The 23,209-nt window shown below is 46.0% G+C and overlaps 1 protein-coding gene across 1 annotated transcript in view; it reads right to left on the bottom strand.

The window, feature by feature from the left end:
- Positions 1-4,098: 4,098 nt before the first annotated feature.
- Positions 4,099-23,209, bottom strand: part of LOC133135469 (copine-8) — an 87,949-nt gene continuing 68,838 nt past the window's right edge. The window contains exons 16-20 of the mRNA XM_061252495.1: positions 22,668-22,795; positions 19,321-19,423; positions 17,744-17,801; positions 10,363-10,436; positions 4,099-8,429 (exon numbers count right to left, since the gene is read on the bottom strand). Of these exons, the coding sequence (XP_061108479.1) occupies positions 8,241-8,429; positions 10,363-10,436; positions 17,744-17,801; positions 19,321-19,423; positions 22,668-22,795 (552 nt within the window). The 3' untranslated portion in view covers positions 4,099-8,240. The remainder of the gene's footprint in view (positions 8,430-10,362; positions 10,437-17,743; positions 17,802-19,320; positions 19,424-22,667; positions 22,796-23,209) is intronic.

The raw sequence follows: 23,209 nt of genomic DNA, 5'->3' as shown, positions 1-23,209 counted from the left end.
AGTGTTGGCTGTGGTCAGCAGCACCAATGAAATTGTCAATGGCATTGACTGAAAGAGTTCTTAGGATTCGTTGTGCAAGGGTACCCCTGTGGTAACCTGGGTGCCTGCAGTCTGCCTGTGCCATCCATAGGGGCGACATGGCTCAGGCATCTGGCAGTCGGAGGGTAGCCGGTTCGATCCCCCGCCCGGGCTGTGTCGAAGTGTCCCTGAGCAAGACGCCTAACCCCCAAAAATGCTCCTGACGAGCTGGTCGGCACCTTGCATGGCAGTCAATTGCCGTTGGTGTGTGAGTGTGTGTATGAATGGGTGAATGAGAAGCATCAATTGTACAGGGCCTTGGACAAAGGCGCTATATAAATGGCAACCATTTACCATCTGCACCTGAAGTGTAGTCCTCCAACACAGTTACTGTGCAGCCCTGCTGGTGGACAGCACAGTAGAAACTAAGACATTTTGGAGGACATGCATGCCAGTCGGTGCTCTCCAAAGGTAACAGGGGATGTTACAGTGATGGAATGAGCTTACAAACACAACTGAGCATAGCAAATAGAGGGGGGGGTACATGATAAATTGGTTCACAAAAAAAGAAACGTGAATTCAGTGTGTGTGTGTGTGTGTGTGTGTGGGTGGGGTTTGTGTGCATGTGTTTTTCCTCGGGGTCCTGAGATTATTTGAGTTTCCATACCATGTTCTGGACAAGGATAACCCAGGACAAAAAGATGCTTTATAAAGTTGTATGACTCACTGGAATTGTACTTCCATCTCAAAGAAATACAGAACCTGAGAACCTGAGTAATATAAAAAGTTAGAAATGACCAATTTGCTGTGGTATGGCTGTTACTAAAACATGCCTGACAGAAATGAAATGAACACAGCTGTGGACAGACTGGCATCCCATGTTTACCTTTAGCAGCACGGATTAAGGATTAAGGGTTGAAGGGTGTTTACAATTGGCTTTGGTCAGAAACCAACACATTTCAAACATTATATTCCCTCAAGATAATGTGATTTGAATTAAATGTGTGATTCCCCACATAAAGTCTTGTGTCCGTTCATTCTTCCTCAGGATGTGGAGCTATGCCTGATGTCTAGCAGGTTCCTGCCCTTCTGGACTCCCTGGTTTGTTGGACTGCCAGGTCAGTGACACGCATCTAAAGCCCGAAGTGAATGCAGATTATCCTCTGACCTCCATCTTGATCTGAGGAAGAGCAATCATCCTCTTATCTGGAAGAGGCAGAGTGGATCACAGTGTAATATCATTGCTTCGTGTTACATGTCCGAGGGCAAGGGTGTTGATTCACAAGAGGCCTTAGATATCACTGCAAGACAGTGGAGGCTCATCCAGCTCAGCAAAGGAGGCACTACTTCCTCAAAATAAAAAATATATTTAAAAAAATCTTATGAGAATCAAGCATTAATCAAGCAAATTAATAAAACAAATACAAATAAACATATGCGAGAGAAAAGAGGTCATCATAAGAGGCCCCATAAGCCGCTACTGCTGACAGGATATTTTATAAAATTACATTACTTAGGCTTCAAAATGTCTGTCACAGAGTTGAATGGAATGCTCCAGAATATTAATTTATCTCTGAAAGACGAGTGATGAGCTTTATGATATTACCTGCTACAGTATGTCACGCCCTAATATTTACACCAAAAACATGCATTTTGTGTACTCTGGGCTCTAGGTCAATAAAGGCAACTCTGCACCTCAATATATGAGTGGCAGTTGCATATGCAGGAGGGGTAATCAGTGGCAGGATTAATCACCAGTGTCATTGCAGGGATAGGTAATATATCATCCTCACAGGCACATTCCACATTACCTGCCAGTGTCACATCATGTACCTTTACTGTGTCAGTGGTGCCATTCAGCGATGCCATCTGTGACCAGGCCTGGGTCAATTGCATATTTGAAACAGCCTGAAAATTTTATTATACTTCTGTATATTGCCGAGAGGAGCATGATGGCAAAATGTGCAGTGATATGAATGTGGAATTAATGTATTCTGTTATGAACATGAAATGAAATTACTTGTTGAAAATACTTAATTTTTATGCATGTACATGCTTTAACTATAAAAAGCGGTTGAATTTAATCAATAATCTAGAGCTGAACTTTTGTGGTGGCTAAAGGTTTTTCACTAATTTAACTTCAGCATGAGATGTGGCCAAGCAGGGGGTCACAAGGTCCAGCACGGCAGGGTCATATCATGCCACCTCCATTTCAACAATTACAATAGCTTCCCTTCCAGTTCACTGAAAGAGCTGGCCTATTTCTGTGTACAGAGAATGCAGTGTGACTCATAGCTTTCCCAGTTTTGTGGCTAATTAAAAAAACCTACTTAGATGCAGGAGAGGCCAGTGGCACTGGTAGAGTGCTCCGTGCCTCGTACTCTAACCAATGGCCACGTGGAAAGACACAAACATGGAAAATGTCATTTAAGTGCTTCTACACACACCAATCCCTTCTGCTGTCACAGAAGAAAATAAGATCACATGACCTCTCCCTCCACCTGTGCTCACTGTTGTTTTTCAACATGTATCCTTACGAGTCAACTCTCACAGTGCTCAGCCAATGCCATGAAGCCATATGAACCCCGTTGAGCAGAAATGCCAGGAATGTATCGAACCCCAGGAGCCAGCTGTGCTGCTCTTCAAAGGAGCACATAAGAGACATCTGCTTCCATTCCCTTCTGCGAATTCAAAGCCCTTTCATATACCAGACAGCCACCTCAATCCAATTCTCAGTCATTTCAGTTCACGTAATTGAGTTCAAATGCAAGCACACGTGTGCATTTGCAATGGAAGGTGACATTACCAGTTCAGAGCTAAAAATAGCGTGGTCGGTTCCCTTGGCTGGGGACTTTGGTCATGAGCTCAGTGTGCTGATCCTATCTCCTATGCTGTGTGGACAACAGAGCCATGCTGCAGCAAATTATTTCATTACACTCCTGTCAAACGTCTTTATAACACTTCCCTTTCTTCTCCCAAAGATCGATCCAAATCGGTGCATTCTGCATTCCGTTCCATTATCCTCAAAGTAGGTGGCCAATTACAGCCAAGTTAATCCAATGAATTTGTTGAAAATAAGTATTTTCATGAGGACACTCCCTTAATACCGCTTTCTCTGTGTGAAAGTGCACTATTACAAAGTAGGTTATTTCTATAGAATGTATGAAGTGGAGAAGCCATATTTTCTGCAAGAAAAATTAAATATTGCAGGAATGTGCCCAAAGTTAGACAGAACAGCACTCTGGACTCTGCATTAAGATAAATATGTCATTGTCATATATCTATGTAAAACAACACATTTCGAAAAACAGAAAGGCCTGTCAATACTCTTGCTAATTGGTAAACTGACGGTCGACTCATTGCATATCTGTGTTGGCACTGCATTTCAGTGGAACAGAGCCTTAAACGGAGAAAGGCAGTAAGGGTCATTAGGAAACAATTGTCATAGCATCAATTAGCACCACGTCAACAACTGCTGCAAAGACTGCACAGTCCTCTTTGTGCTCCATATTTGAGATGTCATCAACAGCAGCACAAGACCGATCATTCACACATTTCAGTCCTCCATCTCATGGCACAGATGGTATCTTTCATAACAATTGCTGACTGAAATACAAGGTATGTATCATGTATCAAGGGACTCAGTATATCATACCCCCAAAGATGATCCCAAAAACAAAACCACTCTCTCTGGGTCTCATTTTTTAACTGCTAGTCATTTTGGAGATGTTCTCCTGCATGCTGTACAAATGATGGAAGTGCACCATTTTATCATAAGATAGCGAAATAAAATTGCTTACCTTTCTGACCTTTGCCTGATCTAGAGGCATCCCTATGCCCTCCACTGCAGCTCTAGAATCTTCCAGCCGTGATTAATGGGATCTTCTCGGGCAAGCACTGCACCCATTCTGTAATTACCATGTCACACGGCAATGCAAAGCGCTCATTATTTCTAATGGTCTTAAAATGAAATTGACTGAATTATATTCACATATTCACATATGCAACACTTTCTTTTAACACCTGAAATGCTCAGGTTTTACATTTACTTTCTGTGAATACACATAGAATACACCAGTCTGAGGTAAATATTCATTTATTAAGAATGTTTATTTAAAAATTGATATTTTGCTACATAAATAGTCATTTTTAAAATGCAATACTGGACAATCAGGCATTTGTGGTCACACAATATACAAAGTATAGATCCCCAAAACTTTCATGAAGCATGTGGCTTCTTTACATTAATAGTCATTTAGAATAATTTGGGACTAAATTTTAACCTTTAGTCAAGTAACATCATGCAATACAGCTACCTCTGAAATCATAAAAATAATAAAAATTTACAAAATGAATAAAATAAACTAAATCTTTTTTTTTCACCAGGATAGCAACACTGAGTCTTCAACAGCGTTTAATGAGATTGGTGAATGCATTGCACCATCCAGAGAGATCATTCAAGATCAGTCACTAAATTTGGAGATTACATATTTGAGAAGATTTTACATTATACATGCAATGTCATCCATCATAAAGAATATATACACACAATAATGAATGCATTACATATGCTTCATGAGGGCTTTAGGAGAATATACTTTGCATGAGACATTTTTCTTCCAAGTCCAGTTCTGCTTTCTCTGATTAATCACCATCTCCATAAGTACAACAGATTTATTTCCATATATCTGGTTAATGCAAAGAAAGTATACTTTACAAAGCAACTGAACACCGACACAAAATATTGAACAATTGATTAAACAACTGAAGGCATTCCACAAATCTAAGAAATCAGTGAAAATTTAAGGCCATTTTGTACTTTTTTTCTCCTTGTATTATTCAAACAAGCTACTCACAAAAATGGTGCATCTCTTGTAAAACTATACATGCAAACATAGTGCACGTTATAAGATATGACAAGCATACAATAGATTATTTGGATATTTTCAGTAAACAACGTTCATGTGTGCAAGGTCACATGGGCTGTCAGAATCCCCTGATTGCCTGATGTTTGCTCACAGATCACAGGGACTGGCTATGTAGCAAGCTCTGTGGCACCAAGGAAGCAGTAAAACCAGTAAGAATGTGTCCTCCACAGGAACCTTTCAGTGTATTTAAATGGACATGTTACTTTTCTCTCTTCAACCTCGCATTTTCACATTATGGTCGAAACAAAACCGAAGGCTTGCGTGTAGCCCAAGGGTATAGAATTTGTCCATTTGGCACAGAAGAACAAACCCCATTTTCCGTCAGTTTGCAGATGTGCCATGTAAATGTGCCTATTTATTACACTACAAAGATTGTACTGATGTGATTAAGACTGATGGTGAAGGAGACCTAAAGTGATAAGTTAGTTGATTAATGAAGTGGCTGAACTAATGTACTGTACTGTTTATGTTATGAGGAATAACTTTTTTTCCATATTGCTTCACGTGTTTCACATACGATTGTAATATGAGTATATATTCATGTTATATGTGTGTGTGTGTGTGTGTGTGTGTGTATACATGTGACTGTCTGTCTGTGGGTTTTTTCATGTCTTAAACTCAATGCAGCTACATAAGTATTCCATTGACACACAAATGGAATAGAAAGAACTCAACGGGGCAACGCTGTCAAGTTCTTGATCATGGAGACTTTCCCTGCACTGCTGTAATTGGTACAGAGAAACTCCATGAAACTCGCCCTGAGTGTGTGAGTGCTGCCTCCTTAGAGGAACCCTTTCCCGGGCTCTTTCCAGTTGCTTAGTCTTCGCGTCATATCTCCTTGTTCTTTGCCTGACCCGGAAATTGATAGAGATCCACCATCTTTAAGGAAATTCCAACACATTAAATGTTCCTAACTAAGAACTTGAAGCCAAAGTTAGGTGACTCCTAAATTGTTTTTGCGCAAGAAAACATGAGCGTATTAATTTGATTGAAACAGTACAGAGAGGTTTGTTTTTCCATGAATTAATGAATTTGAATTTTGATAGGGAATTTCCTGGTGTTCCTCCTGTTCTCTGATATCTCTGATGATTTACACCCTATTGCAGCCTCCCTCTGGGCAGGATTTGTTTCCAAGTTGTAACTGTGCCCACCTACTGTGGTGTCAAAATGGGGTAAATTCCATTACTGCATCCATGTGCAATTGCCTGTCTGCTTCAGTGAGGATTTGCTATGGCAGTCCAGTGTGCATGCCACCCATTGAAAATACTTACAAGTTTCTTATGTGAATACACCTGTGGATCCACCTCTCCCTATCTGCCACGCATATGCCACACCTGTGATGTAACTTCAGGAGCGAGGACATTCCTTTCGCCTAATTCACATTTTGTCAATCCCCCCACCTTTACCTCCTTTTCTGGCTTCTTTCTTACCTCCCCTCATGGTTGAAGCTAGGAGCAAGAAAAGGAGCAAGGAAAGGAAGATGGAGGTGAAAAATAAGTGATTGAAAAGAGCCCCTGGTTTCCTGCTCACTTTCCTTTCTCATTATGCAAACATACAAAAATTTGGCGACAAAAACATCAGGGAATTTCGTCCAGCATCATTCTGCGAGAGCAACTAAGTACAGTATGTTCTAATGCAATTTCAGTAGGTGGGCGTGGATCCGAATGTGCCAACTGCCAGAAGTAAGAACGGATGGTAATGCTGGAGGCCAACGTACACTGGTGCATGTGAGACTGAACACTAACATTGGAAGCAGACTGTACAGTTCATTCTATCTGTGCTGGAGGCAGTGTTGTGAATCCTTGTTGTTTACGGGCTCAGTTACCTGTCTAACAGAAGACACAACAGAAAACCTCTGGAACCTGTGGAATATTAAATGGAACATAATACCCACATGACAAAATCTACAGCACTGATCTGCCAATTGTCTGTACCAACCTCCAAACGTTTTACATGTGTTAGGAGTGTTCTTTTCTTCCAGTGGTGATTTATGGAGAGCCACTGAAACTAATTTCAATGATAAAATCGTGTGCTCATGTGTAATGAATGAGCACGTTCTTCTGAAAACATGGTCTGGAATTGTACTTCGCAACCATATTTTCTTCCCTGGAATTCTTGCCCACTGTCAATGCTGATAAGGGAAACTTTGATCACAGGGATGTTATCATATTATTCTGTTTGTGCATAGTTATGTGGGGGACAGCCACATCTGCTAAGTCACTGTTCAACAAAGCATGCCACCAGACACATGCTAAAGAACTGAACAAAAACTTTTTGGCAACTTTGAGACACTCAAGCCTTCATATTTGCAATATTAATCAATATATCTCATCACCTTTGTGAACTAATGTACTATATTACAGTTTGCAATGGCATCAAAAACACATACATGAATAAATTAATCGGAGCTTTTATGTTTTTGAAAGTTGGGCCCCTTGCTTCAGAAAGCAGCAGCTGCTGTTTTGAAATACAATGGATCTTAAGGCCGGTTGAATTACTGTTGTTTGTAGTGGTGGAAGAATGCTGTGATACTAAGTGACCTTCAGGTCAAGGCAGTAAGACAGTAAAGGAGTTTTTAACGTGGTAAAACAACACACTGCAAGGCTGAATACACAACAGTCTGTGAGTGCAGAACAACAGCACATGCTCTGTTTAACACCACTGTACCATTCACTGCCAGAATCACAGCTACCACTTTTTACCTGCTGCAAAAACAACACACTAGGAGAGTCAATATTCCAAAATTCATATTTAAACAAGGCTTATAAAAGTATCCAACTGTAAAAATCATCATTGACATGTAAACATTGAGAGTGAGTTAGAGGGAGAGCAGGAGAGAGTGGGAGAGGGTGATAGAGAGGGTGCGAGAGACTAGGAGAGGCGAGAATGCAAGAATCAGAGAAAGCGAGGGAGAGAGTCTGAGGGACGGAGAACAGGAGATGGAAGGAAGGAAGAAGCACGGTTCCAAAGTTATTTACAGAAGACGAGGGCTTCTGGCTCCCGCGGTGGGCAGAGGCGGGGCCTTTGTGTCCCAGTGCTCCTAAACAGACCCGCACTGGAAGAGCAGCTCTGAAATGTCCTTCACCATGCAGGCCAGCTGAGATCACCGGCTGCCTTGGCTTACAAAGGCCTTCCAGAGAAACCAGAGTCCTGTCAGAAGAACGCTCAAATGAAAGTAAACATGCCTTCTGCCTATTCTGAGAGCTTTTCCTGTCTCCATAGTGCAACGACAGAGAGAGAGATAGACCCCCCAACAACACTCAGCCACTCCAAGAGGTATGAGGGGGGTGTCCGTCAGATCTGCGTCTGAAGGGGCTGTCCCGGGGGGGTGTAGGGAGGGGGCGCGGGCGACGGCTTGATGCCTCGGGTCCTCATGTAGGACAGGAACTGGTCCGGGATCTCAGCCAGGACATCCTTGGCCAGCCGGGCCATGCTGAGAATGTGGTTCCCCGTCCGGTCGATGTAGTCTCGGAACGGGACAAACTGAAAGTGGAAATGGAGTTAAAGCTGCTGATCAACCCCTCTTCCAGAAAGAAATTCACCGGCAGTTAAATAACATCTAAAATCCAAAACAGCTGTTCTAATGGAGATGAGATTCACTCACTGCGTGAAGTCAATGATCAATTCTGCACCACTTTGGGGACTTTTTGAACTGAAGCTGATGCCAAATTAATTTTCTTCCATTTTCAAGAATCTTCTAAAATCTCAGTAAATACAAACTTTGCCAGTATTCAGAGATGATTTATTGATGGCAAGCTGGATGGAAAGTGCCTAAAAAGCCCCATGGTATATCGTTTTGCCTGTAGGCATGCCTGGGTAGAGTGGAACATTGCAGGGACCACAGTACAAATCCTTGACACACAGCCACAATGTTCTTCTCCTGTTAACAGGGCCGGCTCCTAATGAGGGGGAAGCTGATTGGATAATGATCTGGCTCTAGCCCAGGCTGACTGGATAATGACCCTTCTCTGCAATAGACAGTAGGGGGTTGGGGGGGAAGTGAATGAGAATCTCTCTGGATGACAAAATATGAGGATGGCTGAACTAGTTCCATGTGTTCTAATGAGCCCACAGGTGTGTTCTGGTGTCTGTCTGTGGGAGCCTGGTGGGAATGGAGGCTGCCAGTGTGTTCCCTTTCTGTCTCACCCAGTAAACATTGGAACAGGGTTACCGATTCACCTGTCTGTGGAGACGCTTCATCGTATATCACTATAAGAGTAAGAGTAAACACGAATACGCAAATGCCTTAAATCTCCAAAGCCTCATCATACTGAACAGTACAGCAACTGTGGGAGATAGCATTTTGGAGCATGACATTATAAATAAAATTTAAAAAATTGTTAGTTTGTTCACATGTTTTTTCCATAGATGCTGTTCTGCTTAGCAGAATGAGGAAAGAGACAGTTAGATTTTGAATTTGAACACCCTCCCTCTGGGCAGGATTTTTTTCCAAGTTGTAACTGTGCCCACCTACTGTGGTGTCAAATGGGGTAAATGCCATTATTGTGTTCATGTGCAATAGTCTGTGTGGTTCAGTGAGGAGCCGATATGAATGTCCCCTGTGCATGCCACCCATTGAAAATACTACAAGTTGCTTATGTGAACACACCTTTAAAATGAATAAGTGCTAGGATTACACTGACTACATCTGTAATCCCATAGACCATGGCTACATAGAGTAATAGGCCTGGTAAACACATTGTAGAAAAGCAGGAGGGGAGAGTTCACACTTTATGGTTAATCCTGGAATGTCTATGTACAAAGGCGATCACACCTATCCTGATTTATATCGCTTATACTGTATGTTCTGGTAGGATGGACCAATTACAGTACATCCCTTTTTGGTTTAGTCCTTGATGAAGACCTCATCTTGTCAGGTCTACTTAGAGCAAGGATATTTATAACAGTGGTGAAATTGTCTCATTAGATGAGAATCACATTCACATTTATGGTCCTCATTCCGTCAAGAAATGTGCACACAGGCCTTACTTCCATCTTAACAAAGTTTGATTCCTCTTATTTTGCTTAGGAAAATCAGTGATCCTTTCTTCCACAGCGTATACAAAACAGAAAGATCTTGGTGGTCACTATCAAGGGAGGGAAAATAATTAATACTCTAATGCTAAATTTCATCAACATGAGATACGGATAAACCAGAATCTCCTGGGATTTAACTTCAGGACACGGTTCATGTTGTTGGGATTGAACACCTGGGATTGAACACCTGGCAGGATCAAATCACAAAAAGCTCATGGGAAATGACTCAAAGTATAAGCATCAGACTCAAACAGCAGACATTAAAAGAGCAGTGGATTTCTGTGCCGGTAGTCAGAGAGGGGACTTGGTTTGAGCCCGTGTCCTTTTTCACCAAGAACATGGTGGGATTGTCCAGCAGAAGAGACTGAACACAGCGTACCTGAACGATGTCTCGCTCCGCAAATCTTCCTCTCGACGAAATCCTGACCTCATCCCCGTCCAGCTCGATCATGGCTGAAGGGACACACAGAGCTGCTCAGTGGGGCAGCTGGTGAATGGGACAAGTCTCCCTCTGCAGCCCATTAGTACAGACGCCCAGGCACATTTAGACATGAATCTGCACAGAGCGATATTTACATACTGCCACCACAGATACTGCTCAGTGCCTATGGTGGGGTGGACCTTTTCTCAGCTCCCAGCTCATTAAAGTGTTGAGCTGAACTTAATGAGAGGCTCTTTTCTACCACAGCGCAGAGACTGAGAGGGAAATTCACAAGGCTATCTTGCTCTTTTTCACAAATTAAATAAATTTGTGAAAAAGAGCAGTACAGCATCTGACCCAGTGCTGCTAAGTTGGCACACCACACTGAATGCAGAAAATGAGAGTGGTAGAAACGAATGAGGGATAAGAGTTTGTTTTTCACTTTTATTGGTGTGCCAATAGTGCTTGTAGTACCTGAGGAATGTAGACATCGTATGCACATACGGATCTCTAAAAGGTGCAACATGGGCACACACACATGCCCACACTTTCTTTGGGCACTAATCCCTCACCACCCAACTCTGTGCCACATCTTCAAATCCATGCCATGACACTCAGTCAAGATGAAATCTGTTGTTTCTCACACTCATTCTCTTTCATCATTCTCTTTCCACAAACACACACATCTCACACACACTAAAGAACATGCTTCACTCACTGCACATAGTACACATACAGCACTCACTGTAAATACTATATACACGCAAAAATGTGTACATGTAGACAATTGCATGCACTGCAGGGACACAATATAGAGAATACACACACAAAAATAGAATATACGCACAAAGACATACACAGCTAGCCCTGATTTCTGCTCTGTGACCATCCCCAGTCAGAACCTCAATGGCCCTGCCCTCATTATATATATATATACTACATATACAATACACTGATTCAGGACTGAATTTTATTTTGAAATAAAATAATCCCTAAAACAAGCCAAAAACAAGATCAAACCTAGAAGTTCTGTTGTGGTACAGAGAATGGCTGTCTCAGCTGAGTGATTTTCAGTGGCTTCTTAGTGTGAGAAAATCAGATGAGAGCCCATATTGATGTGTGCACAGCATGCCCTTTGAAGGACATAAAGGCACAATTAGTGTGTCCTTTCATGAACACAAAGACGCAGTGTGCAATCAGGTCTTTGCGATGTTATTAAGGAAAAATCAACAAAGAGCCGTGGTAATTAAAGAACAAAAGGAGGGTGAGGCTGAAAGGATGGAAAGATCCATCAGACTCTACCAAACTTTCCCATTCCCCACACCGAACATCTGTCACTGAACACGACTTCCCTACTGATAGTGAATGATAATCACACTGTGGCGCCCCTGCTCCTGCATGTTGCGCCACGTGGGTAGAGAACCCCAGAAGGGCCCGCACAACGCAACCCTGCAACCGTTATGCATTGGGAGAGGTATGCGAAGGGGTCTATTTTCCTAGGGAAGTGATGGGGAGATCAGCACCATGGAGAGAGAACCCTCTACCTGCAGGTCCAGGACCCCGGACAGCGCACGTAAGTGAACACGGTGGAAAACTACTGACTCAGCTGCAGCTCTTTTCCCTAATGAGCAGGGGAAGATATTTAAGGCGCGGTCGAGGCTGCAAACGGGGTCGGTCGGCGCCTATGCTGAGGAAGGGAGAGCAGAGGAAAGAGCTTCTACCGTACTGACCTGGAGGATTCAACCTAAAAGGAGGCCCCACCATTACCAACGGACACGTGAGGATAATTGAGCCCCCTTACCTAACCCTATCTCTGTGTGCTTCCCCCAGCCCTGACGCGGCCCCGGAGTGAAGAAGGAAGGAGGCCCTGAAAAATACCCCGGTCTGGGAAGAACCTAATTTAGTTTTGCCTCAACGGCCCTTTTATTTTCTCCCGTTTTACTACCCTTGCCCTGAGGGGGGGCGCTATCAGCAATACCCCAACGGGAAAAAAAAAGAAAACAGAAAAAATAAAAAGTCTAATTTTTTCTGGATTACTGACTCCTGTGTCTTGGATTTCAGCTGGGCCCACCCACGGCCTCAGGATTTACCCCCAGGCACCACATATGGTGGAGAATGCGGGCACACTGATGCCACGCTGGGAAAGTTGGTCTGGACGGAAGAATCAACGCGACTGAGGTCACCGCGAATGGAGGCCACACCCCCCAGTGAAGGGAGACGAAGGACACGGCTGGCTGCACCTACCCTGGCCGAGATGCAAGAGGCAGAAGCAGAGGAGGAGTCCCGAGGGATGATGTTGGAAGCGGTCATCACCGAGCTGGCAAAGTCCCAGCGGGCCCTGCAAGAAGCGGTGGTTGAACTCTGTCGCCTATCTCCACGCGACGGGTCGAGATGGACCCCACGAGATGTATTGATGAAGATGACGGGCGACGATGACGTCGAGGCGTACCTCCACGTGTTCGAGCAAGCAGCTCAACGTGAAGAATGGCCGCCGGCAGACTGGGCGGCCATACTAGCCCCTTTCTTAATGGGGGAGGCCCAACAGGCCTACCGGGATATGGCCGTGGCTGATGCCACCGACTACCTCAAGTTGAAGAAAGCCATCCTGGCCCGATATGGGCTCAGCCTCCCCGCACGAGCCCAGCGCTACCACGAATGGTCATATGATGCCTCCCAGCCTACCCGGTCCCAAATCGCCGCCCTGACCCGCTTGACTAAGAGCTGGCTGGCCGAGGGAGAGGGGCCACCCCTGTTGGAGAGGGTCGTGTTGGACCGATGCACCCGCGCCCTACCGAAGGAGGCCAAACAATACGTAGCCCAGGTGGGACCCGCCTCGGTAGACCTCCTAGTGGCCCTCCTTGAAAACCATCAGGTAACCCAGCAGATGCTCCAACCAGAACGCACCGAAACCCAGAGCCAACCAACCCAGGGCCCACAACCTGTGAAGCACCCACCGCCCCTCCCTAACCCAAATCGCCGGGGCAGACCCAATACAGGGAGACCACGGCCTGAGTGGAGATGCTACAACTGCGGAGAGGAGGGGCATCTAGTCAGGAACTGCCCTGGGAAGGAGGTGTCCAGGCCCACCGCCAGTGGTGCGAGCAGCCCCGTGCACCCCTGCCTGTACCTGACCACCTGCTGGGCACATCAGAGTACGGAGGCCCCCAGATTCCCGGTACGAGTGGGGGACCGGGACACTGAAGCAGTGCTCGACTCGGGCAGCGCCATCACCCTGCTGCGACCAGAATTTGCGGGAGAAGAGAGGGGTGAAGAGGTGGCTGTGGCATGCATCCATGGGGACACCAGGAAATACCCCACGGTGTGGGTGGACCTAATCACCCCACGGGGAACCCACTCGGTGAGAGCAGGAGTGGTACCAAATCTACCCGTACCTGTGTTAATGGGAAGAGACTGCCCTTTGTTCCGGACCTATTGGGAGGAGGGGCCCCGGTCTCCGAACGAGATGAGGCCACGACGGCCCCGACGGGCGGCCCGCCGCACCCCCCATCCAGTCTGGGCAGTGACATCTGGGGACAGTGAAGTAGAGGCCCCGCTACCAGAGTGGGAACGCCAACCAAACCCCCCGGCCACCAGTGGAACCGTCACCGCGACCGAAAAAGAGCTTGGGGAGGCCCTGCCCCCGGAGAAAGACGTCCGTCTGGCCTTCTCGGATGGGCCCCGAGAGACGAGCGAGGAGGCCGAAGCGCCCACCCGCTTCGGCACTGCCCAACTAAACGAGCCCAAGTTCGCTCAAGCCTGGAGAGACGCCCGAGACATTAACGGGGTACCCCAAGGGGCGGTGAGTACACCAGCTTATCCCTTCTTCAGGGTAAAACGTGACCTGCTCTATCGGGTCTGTAACCCACAGGGGGAGGAAGTCGAGCAGCTGCTCGTACCCCAACCGTTTGTGTCCCGAGTCCTCTATTTAGGCCACACTCACCTACTGGGAGCCCATCTGGGAAGGGAGAAGACCTACGAGAGGATCCTGGCGAGGTTCTATTGGCCCGGGGTGAAAAAGGCTGTGGAGGACTACTGCCGCCACTGCGCTGTGTGCCAACTCCATAGCCCTAAGGTAACCCTGAGAAACCCACTAATCCCCCTTCCTGTTATCGATGTACCCTTCAGGAGGATCGCGATGGACATCCTGGGGCCCTTGCCGAAGTCCAGCCGGGGACATCGGTACATCCTGGTGATCTTGGACTATGCGACTCGCTACCCAGAAGCTATCCCGCTCAGGACTGCGACAGGAAAGGCAGTGGCCAAGGAGTTGTTCATGCTCTTTAGCCGGGTCGGGATAGCGGAGGAACTCCTGACAGACCAAGGGACGTGCTTCATGTCAGGGGTCCTAAAAGAGATGTGCCGGCTGCTACACGTGACCCAACTGCGGACCTCCGTCTACCACCCCCAAACCGATGGGCTAGTGGAGAGGTTCAACAAAACCCTCAAGTCCATGCTGAGGAAGACAATCGAGACTGACGGTAAGGACTGGGACCAGCTCTTACCCTATCTCCTCTTTTCAGTCAGAGAGGTACCCCAGAGCACGACCGGCTTCGCTCCATTTGAACTATTATATGGCCGACGACCTCGGGGACTACTAGACCTGGCAAAGGAGGCCTGGGAACAGCAACCGTCCAAAACCCGCAGCCTGATCGAACACGTGGAACAAATGGACCGGCGGATGGCCCAGATCTGGCCCATGATGAGGGCCCACATGGAACAGGTCCAACAAGAGCAAGCCAGGCTGTATAACCGGGGAGCGCAGGTGAGAGAATTTGTCCCAGGAGACAAGGTGATGATCCTAGTCCCCACCAGTGAGTGTAAATTTCTGGCCCAATGGCATGGGCCGTATGAGGTCGTGGAGCGCACGGGACCAGTGAACTACCGGGTGAGGCAGCCGGGGCGACGACGCCACCTCCAGATCTACCATGTTAATCTGATGAAGAGATGGTGTGAGCCACCCCCAGCTCCGACCCCAGCCCTCTCCGCCCAGTGTGTCCCACCACCGACCCCTGATGTGAGGATGGGAGAGCAGTTGAGCTGCCGGCAGAAGCAAGCGCTACGTGAGCTGGTCGACCGGAACCGGGACGTCTTCTCGACTATGCCTGGCCGCACCCACCTGATCACCCACGACATCAGCACCGAACCAGGGAAGACGGTGAAGCTACGACCCTACCGAATCCCGGAAGCTCGCAGACACGCCATACAGGAGGAGGTGAGGAAAATGCTTGACCTCGGGGTCATTGAGGAAAGCCGCAGTGCCTGGTCCAGTCCCGTGGTGCTGGTCCCCAAGCCGGATGGGAGCTGGCGGTTCTGCAATGACTTCCGCCGGCTGAACGACATCTCCCTGTGTGACGCGTACCCCATGCCGAGAGTGGACGAACTCATCGAGCGGCTGGGACCGGCCCGATTCATAAGCACCCTGGACCTGACGCGGGGATATTGGCAAGTTCCCCTAACCCTCCGTGCCAGGGAGAAGACGGCCTTTGCGACCCCCACGGGCCTCTACCAATACACAGTCCTCCCCTTCGGCGTACATGGAGCCCCAGCCACGTTCCAGCGACTGATGGACCAGGTGTTACGGCCCCACCAGATGTATTGCGCAGCCTACTTGGATGACATAATCATACACAGCACCGACTGGGACAGTCACGTCGGCAGGATCGAAGCTGTGCTGACGTCACTGAGGGAGGCCAGGCTGACAGCTAACCCTGCGAAGTGCCGGCTCGGACTGGAGGAAGCGGCCTATCTTGGCCACACTGTCGGGAGGGGACGGGTGAAGCCCCAGTCGAACAAGGTCGACAGCATCGTCACCTGGCCCCAACCGGCCACCAAGAAGCAGGTGAGAATGTTCCTGGGTCTGGTGGGGTACTACCGACAGTTTGTTCCAGAGTTTGCAGCACGAGCAGCCCCGCTCCACGACCTCACCAAAAAGGAGCAGCCCAACCGGGTCCAGTGGAACCCCCTCGCCACTGCAGCCTTCCTGGACTTACGGGCAGCCCTGGGGGAGGAACCGGTACTGATCACCCCTGATTTTAAGAAAACCTTTGTGCTGCAGACCGACGCATCGGAAGTGGGACTTGGGGCTGTACTCTCGCAGATCCAGGACGGAGTGGAGCACCCAGTGACGTACATCAGCCGGAAACTCCTCAGCCATGAGAAGAATTACGCCACGGTCGAGAAGGAATGCCTCGCCATCAAATGGGCAGTAGGTAAATTACGCTACTACCTACTCGACCGTGAGTTCTTGTTGGTGACTGATCATGCCCCCTTAAAATGGATGTACCTTAACCGGGACAGCAATGCCCGAGTGACCCGCTGGTTTTTAGAGCTGCAACCCTACAGGTTCAAGGTGGAGCATCGTGCTGGGAAGCTGCACCAGAATGCTGATGCGCTATCCAGGAGAGAGGATGGCCTAGGGGCAGACGCTCCCGCCCGGGGCTTGGAGCTGAGGGGGGGAATATGTGGCGCCCCTGCTCCTGCATGTTGCGCCACGTGGGTAGAGAACCCCAGAAGGGCCCGCACAACGCAACCCTGCAACCGTTATGCATTGGGAGAGGTATGCGAAGGGGTCTATTTTCCTAGGGAAGTGATGGGGAGATCAGCACCATGGAGAGAGAACCCTCTACCTGCAGGTCCAGGACCCCGGACAGCGCACGTAAGTGAACACGGTGGAAAACTACTGACTCAGCTGCAGCTCTTTTCCCTAATGAGCAGGGGAAGATATTTAAGGCGCGGTCGAGGCTGCAAACGGGGTCGGTCGGCGCCTATGCTGAGGAAGGGAGAGCAGAGGAAAGAGCTTCTACCGTACTGACCTGGAGGATTCAACCTAAAAGGAGGCCCCACCATTACCAACGGACACGTGAGGATAATTGAGCCCCCTTACCTAACCCTATCTCTGTGTGCTTCCCCCAGCCCTGACGCGGCCCCGGAGTGAAGAAGGAAGGAGGCCCTGAAAAATACCCCGGTCTGGGAAGAACCTAATTTAGTTTTGCCTCAACGGCCCTTTTATTTTCTCCCGTTTTACTACCCTTGCCCTGAGGGGGGGCGCTATCAGCAATACCCCAACGGGAAAAAAAAAGAAAACAGAAAAAATAAAAAGTCTAATTTTTTCTGGATTACTGACTCCTGTGTCTTGGATTTCAGCTGGGCCCACCCACGGCCTCAGGATTTACCCCCAGGCACCACAACACGCACATGCATACAAATGCACACATGCAAGTCCAGATATACACAGATTCCACAACAAGTGTTTATATCCCGTACATTTTGTAGATGTACTGAACACTATTACACAGATTATATCAGCGGGCCAGGAATAAATAATGAATTGTTCTCTTACCATCAAATTCTGCTGGCCCGACACCCACAATTATGATGGACATGGGAAGACAGGAAGCCTTTTGGAGGATGGAAAAAAAAGCTTCAGCACAAAGCAGATAGCGTTTAGACACACGCTGAAAATTGCACAGACGGTAACAGAATATTTGAAATCAGGCACGAATAGAGAATCTAGTTTAACTGCCTGAAAGGTGCAACAATCTTGTACTGTATCACCGTAAACAGAACAAAAAATATTTGAACATATTTCCTTTCCTATTCATATTGGTAGAGATTGTGAAATAGGTTGAAAATCTGTAATCCCTAACATATCATCCCAATGTGTTACCTTTTAATGGTAAAACCACTGAGACATGATTATATTTTCCCCCCCAAACGGTCTATGAATTTTATGCAGCACATTAATGAGATGCCAACTACCAACACAGCCAAATACAAAAAGCTAACATCTGCGTTCCCATCAGTTTTCAGAGAGCAGAGTTTTCAGTGTGATAGAGAAAGTGTAGAGAGAGAGAAATGATGCGCAGGGTTTGCTGCTGCACAATGCTCCATGGCAAAGCACAGATTGACAGTGTTACAATCATGTAAACACTCCAGCAGGCAGGGATAAATGAATTTGTCCAAAACGCTGCAGTCCTGACAGTTACAAATCGCCTTTATTTATAGAGCCTGGAGGAAACAGAGCACTGTACTCTTACACTTCTCAATCAGGAACTGTAATTACGTTGCTATGGCCTGTTGCCAAGAGGAGAAGAGCACTCAACATGCCGTTGCTGCAATTTTGCTAAATAGAATCCATGTCCTGTATGTTCATTTTTGTTACAATCACAGTTGTACTGAGCAGTGTAGTATAATGAGCAGTTAATTGTTTATAATTAGACACTCTTAATGGCAAATGAGGGATGATTTACCCACTTAATGCCACAGTATGTCAGAAGCAGATATTCATGCTAAATTAATATTCCATTTTAATTTAAAGACTTAATCAGTCTGAACAGTAAGTCTTCCGTGCTATAAAGAGGATAAAGGAGGTGAATTGGACATTAAAAACAGTGAGCTGCTGTTGTAAAGATGCTAGTGAGGGGTTTTGCTCTGTCTGGAACCGAGTGCCCATACTCCCCACCTTGTCGTGTGGGGGGGGTAGTGAAGTCCTGCAAAGTGCATTGTTAAAAGTGTTTTTGAATTTGAATGATGGTTGTGTTAGCCTGAAGTATTAACAAACAGAGGAAACTTGTAATGCACCCAGGATAATGATACACATATGAATGTGGTCATATACAGTCTAAGTGCGTAGTTTGGTTTGGGTGTGTAATGGTGCGGCTGTTTGGATTTGACAATCGCTAAGCATTCCATCAAGTGGCTAATTACATAAGTATCTATATGGGTTATATTATCAGATCATCAGATGTGGATACCAAGGACACATATTTATTTTCTGCGCCATTACACACCTAGATATTTAACTTAAGCCACTGATAAGATGCATAAAGCAGCCCAGCTGCCTGCATCTGTCAATCATACCAAACCACACCAGTCCAGCTCCATACTTCCTTGCCCTAACTCTACTGGCGTTCTTACGTTGACAATGGATTCCTTGGTTTGTGCCATGTCTGAGATGACCCCGTCAGTGATGATGAGGAGGACGAAGTACTGAGAGCCATCCTTCACCGAAGCAGCATACCTGGGTGCAGGTGGAGAGAGGAGACGTAGTATAACACCGAGCCACATTATACACTGCGGCCTGTCATCGGGTCTGACTTCTCTGACCTCATTAAAGAGACACTGCTCATCAAACTATGCTACATTTAATCATACTATTTTTGGCAACATGCAGCTGATATGAAAAAGGCTGTACAGGCTGAGGAACTCCTGGAGGGCTGTTGTATATGAAAGTCTTTGTTAAAAGCTGTTAGCCTGGCTGGGTTAGCGAATAACCTGCTCATAGCTCTGGTTCATTCATACTAGATTAGACAGTAAAACATTATTAATGTAGGGACACAGGGAAAGCCCTTGGCTGTCATACATGAGCTAATCACAAAATTTGTTTAAAATGTCTGACCACATAAATGTCTGGTCTAATGAAACAATTAAGATCGCAAGTCAGCAGAAATTCAGGAACAGATATAGTACACCCCTCCTTGCTTCTGAGCCAAGCTTGTTATAAAACTAAAAACAATGAGAAACAAATATTGGGTTCATTATGTCCATACAGAAAACAGGTGTGAAACAGTAATGTCCCTCACTGACTGACTGACTCGGGTTATATATGGTTATAAGAGGGATTCTAAACAGATTTTTAATAATATGATAATTACATTCCCAGTCAATTTGTGCATATAAAAGCAGAGTATAGATTTGTGCATATAAAAGATTCAGAGTAAATTAGGAGTATTGACTGAAATGCACTGCACCATCATTGAACCAAATAGGTCTGTGTAACGCATCAGTACAATAAACTACGTTCTATTCTCTTGAGAGAAAGAAAGAGAGAGAAGGACAGTGTGTGTGCTGGCAAGCAAGCCATCAAACCACTAGAGAGAGAGAGCAACAAAGCAATGAATGTCAGAAGTTTCTTCATTAGAACGTGGGTGTGACAATGAGTTGAGAGCGGGAGCCTCTGGAATCAGAGGTCTACATGAACTCAGAATGACCACGCAGCAGCAGCACTAATGAATGCAGTGCCAGGGAAGAGGTCCAACATTAAAAACCCACACACACACACTTCAGCCCCACACCTTCTTCTTCTGTACATGCCCTTTGACCTCTCTCATTAAAAACTGAAACTTGTATGGAAAGTGGACTTAGAAACACTGGAACTGTGTTACTCTCAGATATTAAGTTCTCATGGGGGTGACCAAATGATGTTTGCTAAAACCTTGTGCGAATGTCAGACTGCTCCTTTGTTGCTAATGCTGCAATTACTCATAAATGTTGCCGGACAACAGAACAGGCATTACATTACATTACATTGCATTACATTAATGGCATTTGGCAGACGCTCTTATAGTTGATTAGACTAAGCAGGAGACTATCCTCCCCTGGAGCAATTCAGGGTTAAGGGCCTTGCTCAAGGGCCCAATGGCTGTGCGGAACTTATCGAGGCTACACCGGGGATCGAACCACCGATCTTGCGTGCCCCAGTCATGTACCTTAACCTCTACACTACAGGCCGCCCTGGCCTGACTATTCCTCTCTTATGCATTTTGCTATTACAAGAATGCATACAGTCTTGCCCCAATCTATCATTAGGTCTCAATGTAATGTAGTTCATTCATTCATTCATTCATTATCCTAACCTGCTTATCCTGAACAGGGTCGCAGGGGGGCTGGAGCCTATCCCAACATTCATTGGGCGAAAGGCAGGAATATACCCTGGATAAGTCGCCAGTCCATCGCAGGGCACACACACCATTCACTCACACACTCATACCTATGGGCAATTTAGACTCTCCAATCAGCCTAACTGCATGTCTTTGGACTGTGGGAGGAAACCGGAGTACCCGGAGGAAACCCACACAACCAACACGGGGAGAACATGCAAACTCCGCACAGAGAGACCCCAGCCGACGGGGATTCGAACCCAGCACCTCCTTGCTGTGAGGTGGCAGTACTACCCACTGCACCATCCGTGCCGCCTGTAATGTTGTTGTTTGTTCCATTGTTTTTTGACAAATTCAATTTCTGGTTAACGGCAGTCTTGGGGATTGATCTACAAGGACTGAAGCACTCATTTTACGCAAAACGTCTCACTACCTTATGTTCAAGAGCAAGCTCAGACACAGACATTAAAACATTTAGTATTGATTTGGCAAACTACTAACAGAATTACAGTCTCCAAACAATAATTATGGACTCCTTGGATTCTCCCGAGTCTGTAAGTCAGACATCCATTTGAATCACACAGCAATGCACTGTAATTTAAACAGTTTTGTGCTTTCGCAATATTTTAACCTCGTGTGCATGCATAAATGCAGTCATATGTGTGTTCATGTCTGCCCTCGTGTAAAATGCAGTGGTGACCAGCATGAAATTACCAGCTACCAGCTGTTTCAAAACCTAGTTTGAGCTGTTTTTTTCAGCAGGGTCTGTACATGCACATGATTATGCATCTATTCAAACCCCATTTTCCTTTATCTTGCCAAGTTGGAATGTAAGACTGTACCTCTGGAGTTACCCATGAGTCATGTATTGGTGTAGAAGGCATGTGAGGTCTTCTTTAAGCTGCAGCTCACATTATGTTTTATTTTTTATTTACCCTGCATACAAACAGTTCAGGCCCTAATGACTCAGTGATTCATACCATCTTGTTTGAACAAAACACTTACTACAATGTCAGCTTCTTTAAGCTTTAGACTGTAGTTTATATGTGTTTTTTTAATCAGTTTTTTTTCAGCAAAGGAACATTCTGAATAATCATTTCTATTCACGCCAAATGTATCAAGAAGATATTTCTGATAACAACACATCAGCTGCACATACAGTAGCATGCACAGCAGACATTGTCTATACAGACTGAGTATTTTCATGTATTTCTTTTAAATGGTAATAACTGGATCAACTGTGTCAATTTTCAGAATAATAATTTACCAAGCGATCTCAAATTTTTCTCTGCTTCATACTGACTTGCTTTTAAGACCCCCACTAATGCCTTACCACCAACTGGAGAGATTTACACCCTGATAGAGTAGCACATCGTGGAACCGAGAAAGATCTAATGAAGGTAAGTAGTGAGAGCGATGGATAGGGGTTTCATTCTGATTTCAAACACTCCCAAATGTTTACATCTTTTAAAATCTCTACTTTTACATCTTTCAGCTATCAGTCTATTTTGAGAGATGTAATAGAATGTTATTGCCAGAGAAACACAGTGACTTACGGCTATCTACATCACCTTAACAATTGTGTTCCTGGTGGGACAAACTTACCTGGCAACGTGGTTAATGACAGGTGAGAAGTTTGTAGGTCCGTAGAGGTGCACAGACTTTAGGCTCTGGTAGTACGCTTCCATCACCCCATCTATCCCAGGGCAGTAAGGGTTCTGTGGGTTTCCGTTCTGCCATATCATAAAAGAGGGAAGGATTCATGTCTTTATTTATTCTCTCAAGCAGTTCAGGTGAAGTACTTACCATAATACTCATCCACACCAGTACCACCATGTGTGAGTTAAACATGCAGCCTTTGGTTTATGAGAACAGGTTCTTAAGGAAAACACCACACAGCTGCTAAATATAAATATAATAATAGTATTTCAGGGACTCAACATGAGCTATTTGCACACGAGGCACTTCCTTAATCAATGGCCTCTATAGGACAGCGAGGCATACTCCCCCTGCTGAGAAGGGTGGTGTACAGGAGCCTTCAGTGCTGGCGTCAGATCCGTCACGCTATCAAGATCCCATTTTCTGCTTCACAAAACCCCTCCAGCACTGGTCAATAATCCTGCCATTAATCATCTGCATCACAATCA

The sequence above is a fragment of the Conger conger genome, chromosome 8, assembly GCF_963514075.1.
Source record: "Conger conger chromosome 8, fConCon1.1, whole genome shotgun sequence".
Taxonomy (NCBI): Eukaryota; Metazoa; Chordata; class Actinopteri; order Anguilliformes; family Congridae; genus Conger; species Conger conger.
Note: the sequence above shows the minus strand (reverse complement) of the source record. Positions and strands in the feature narration are given on the sequence as shown.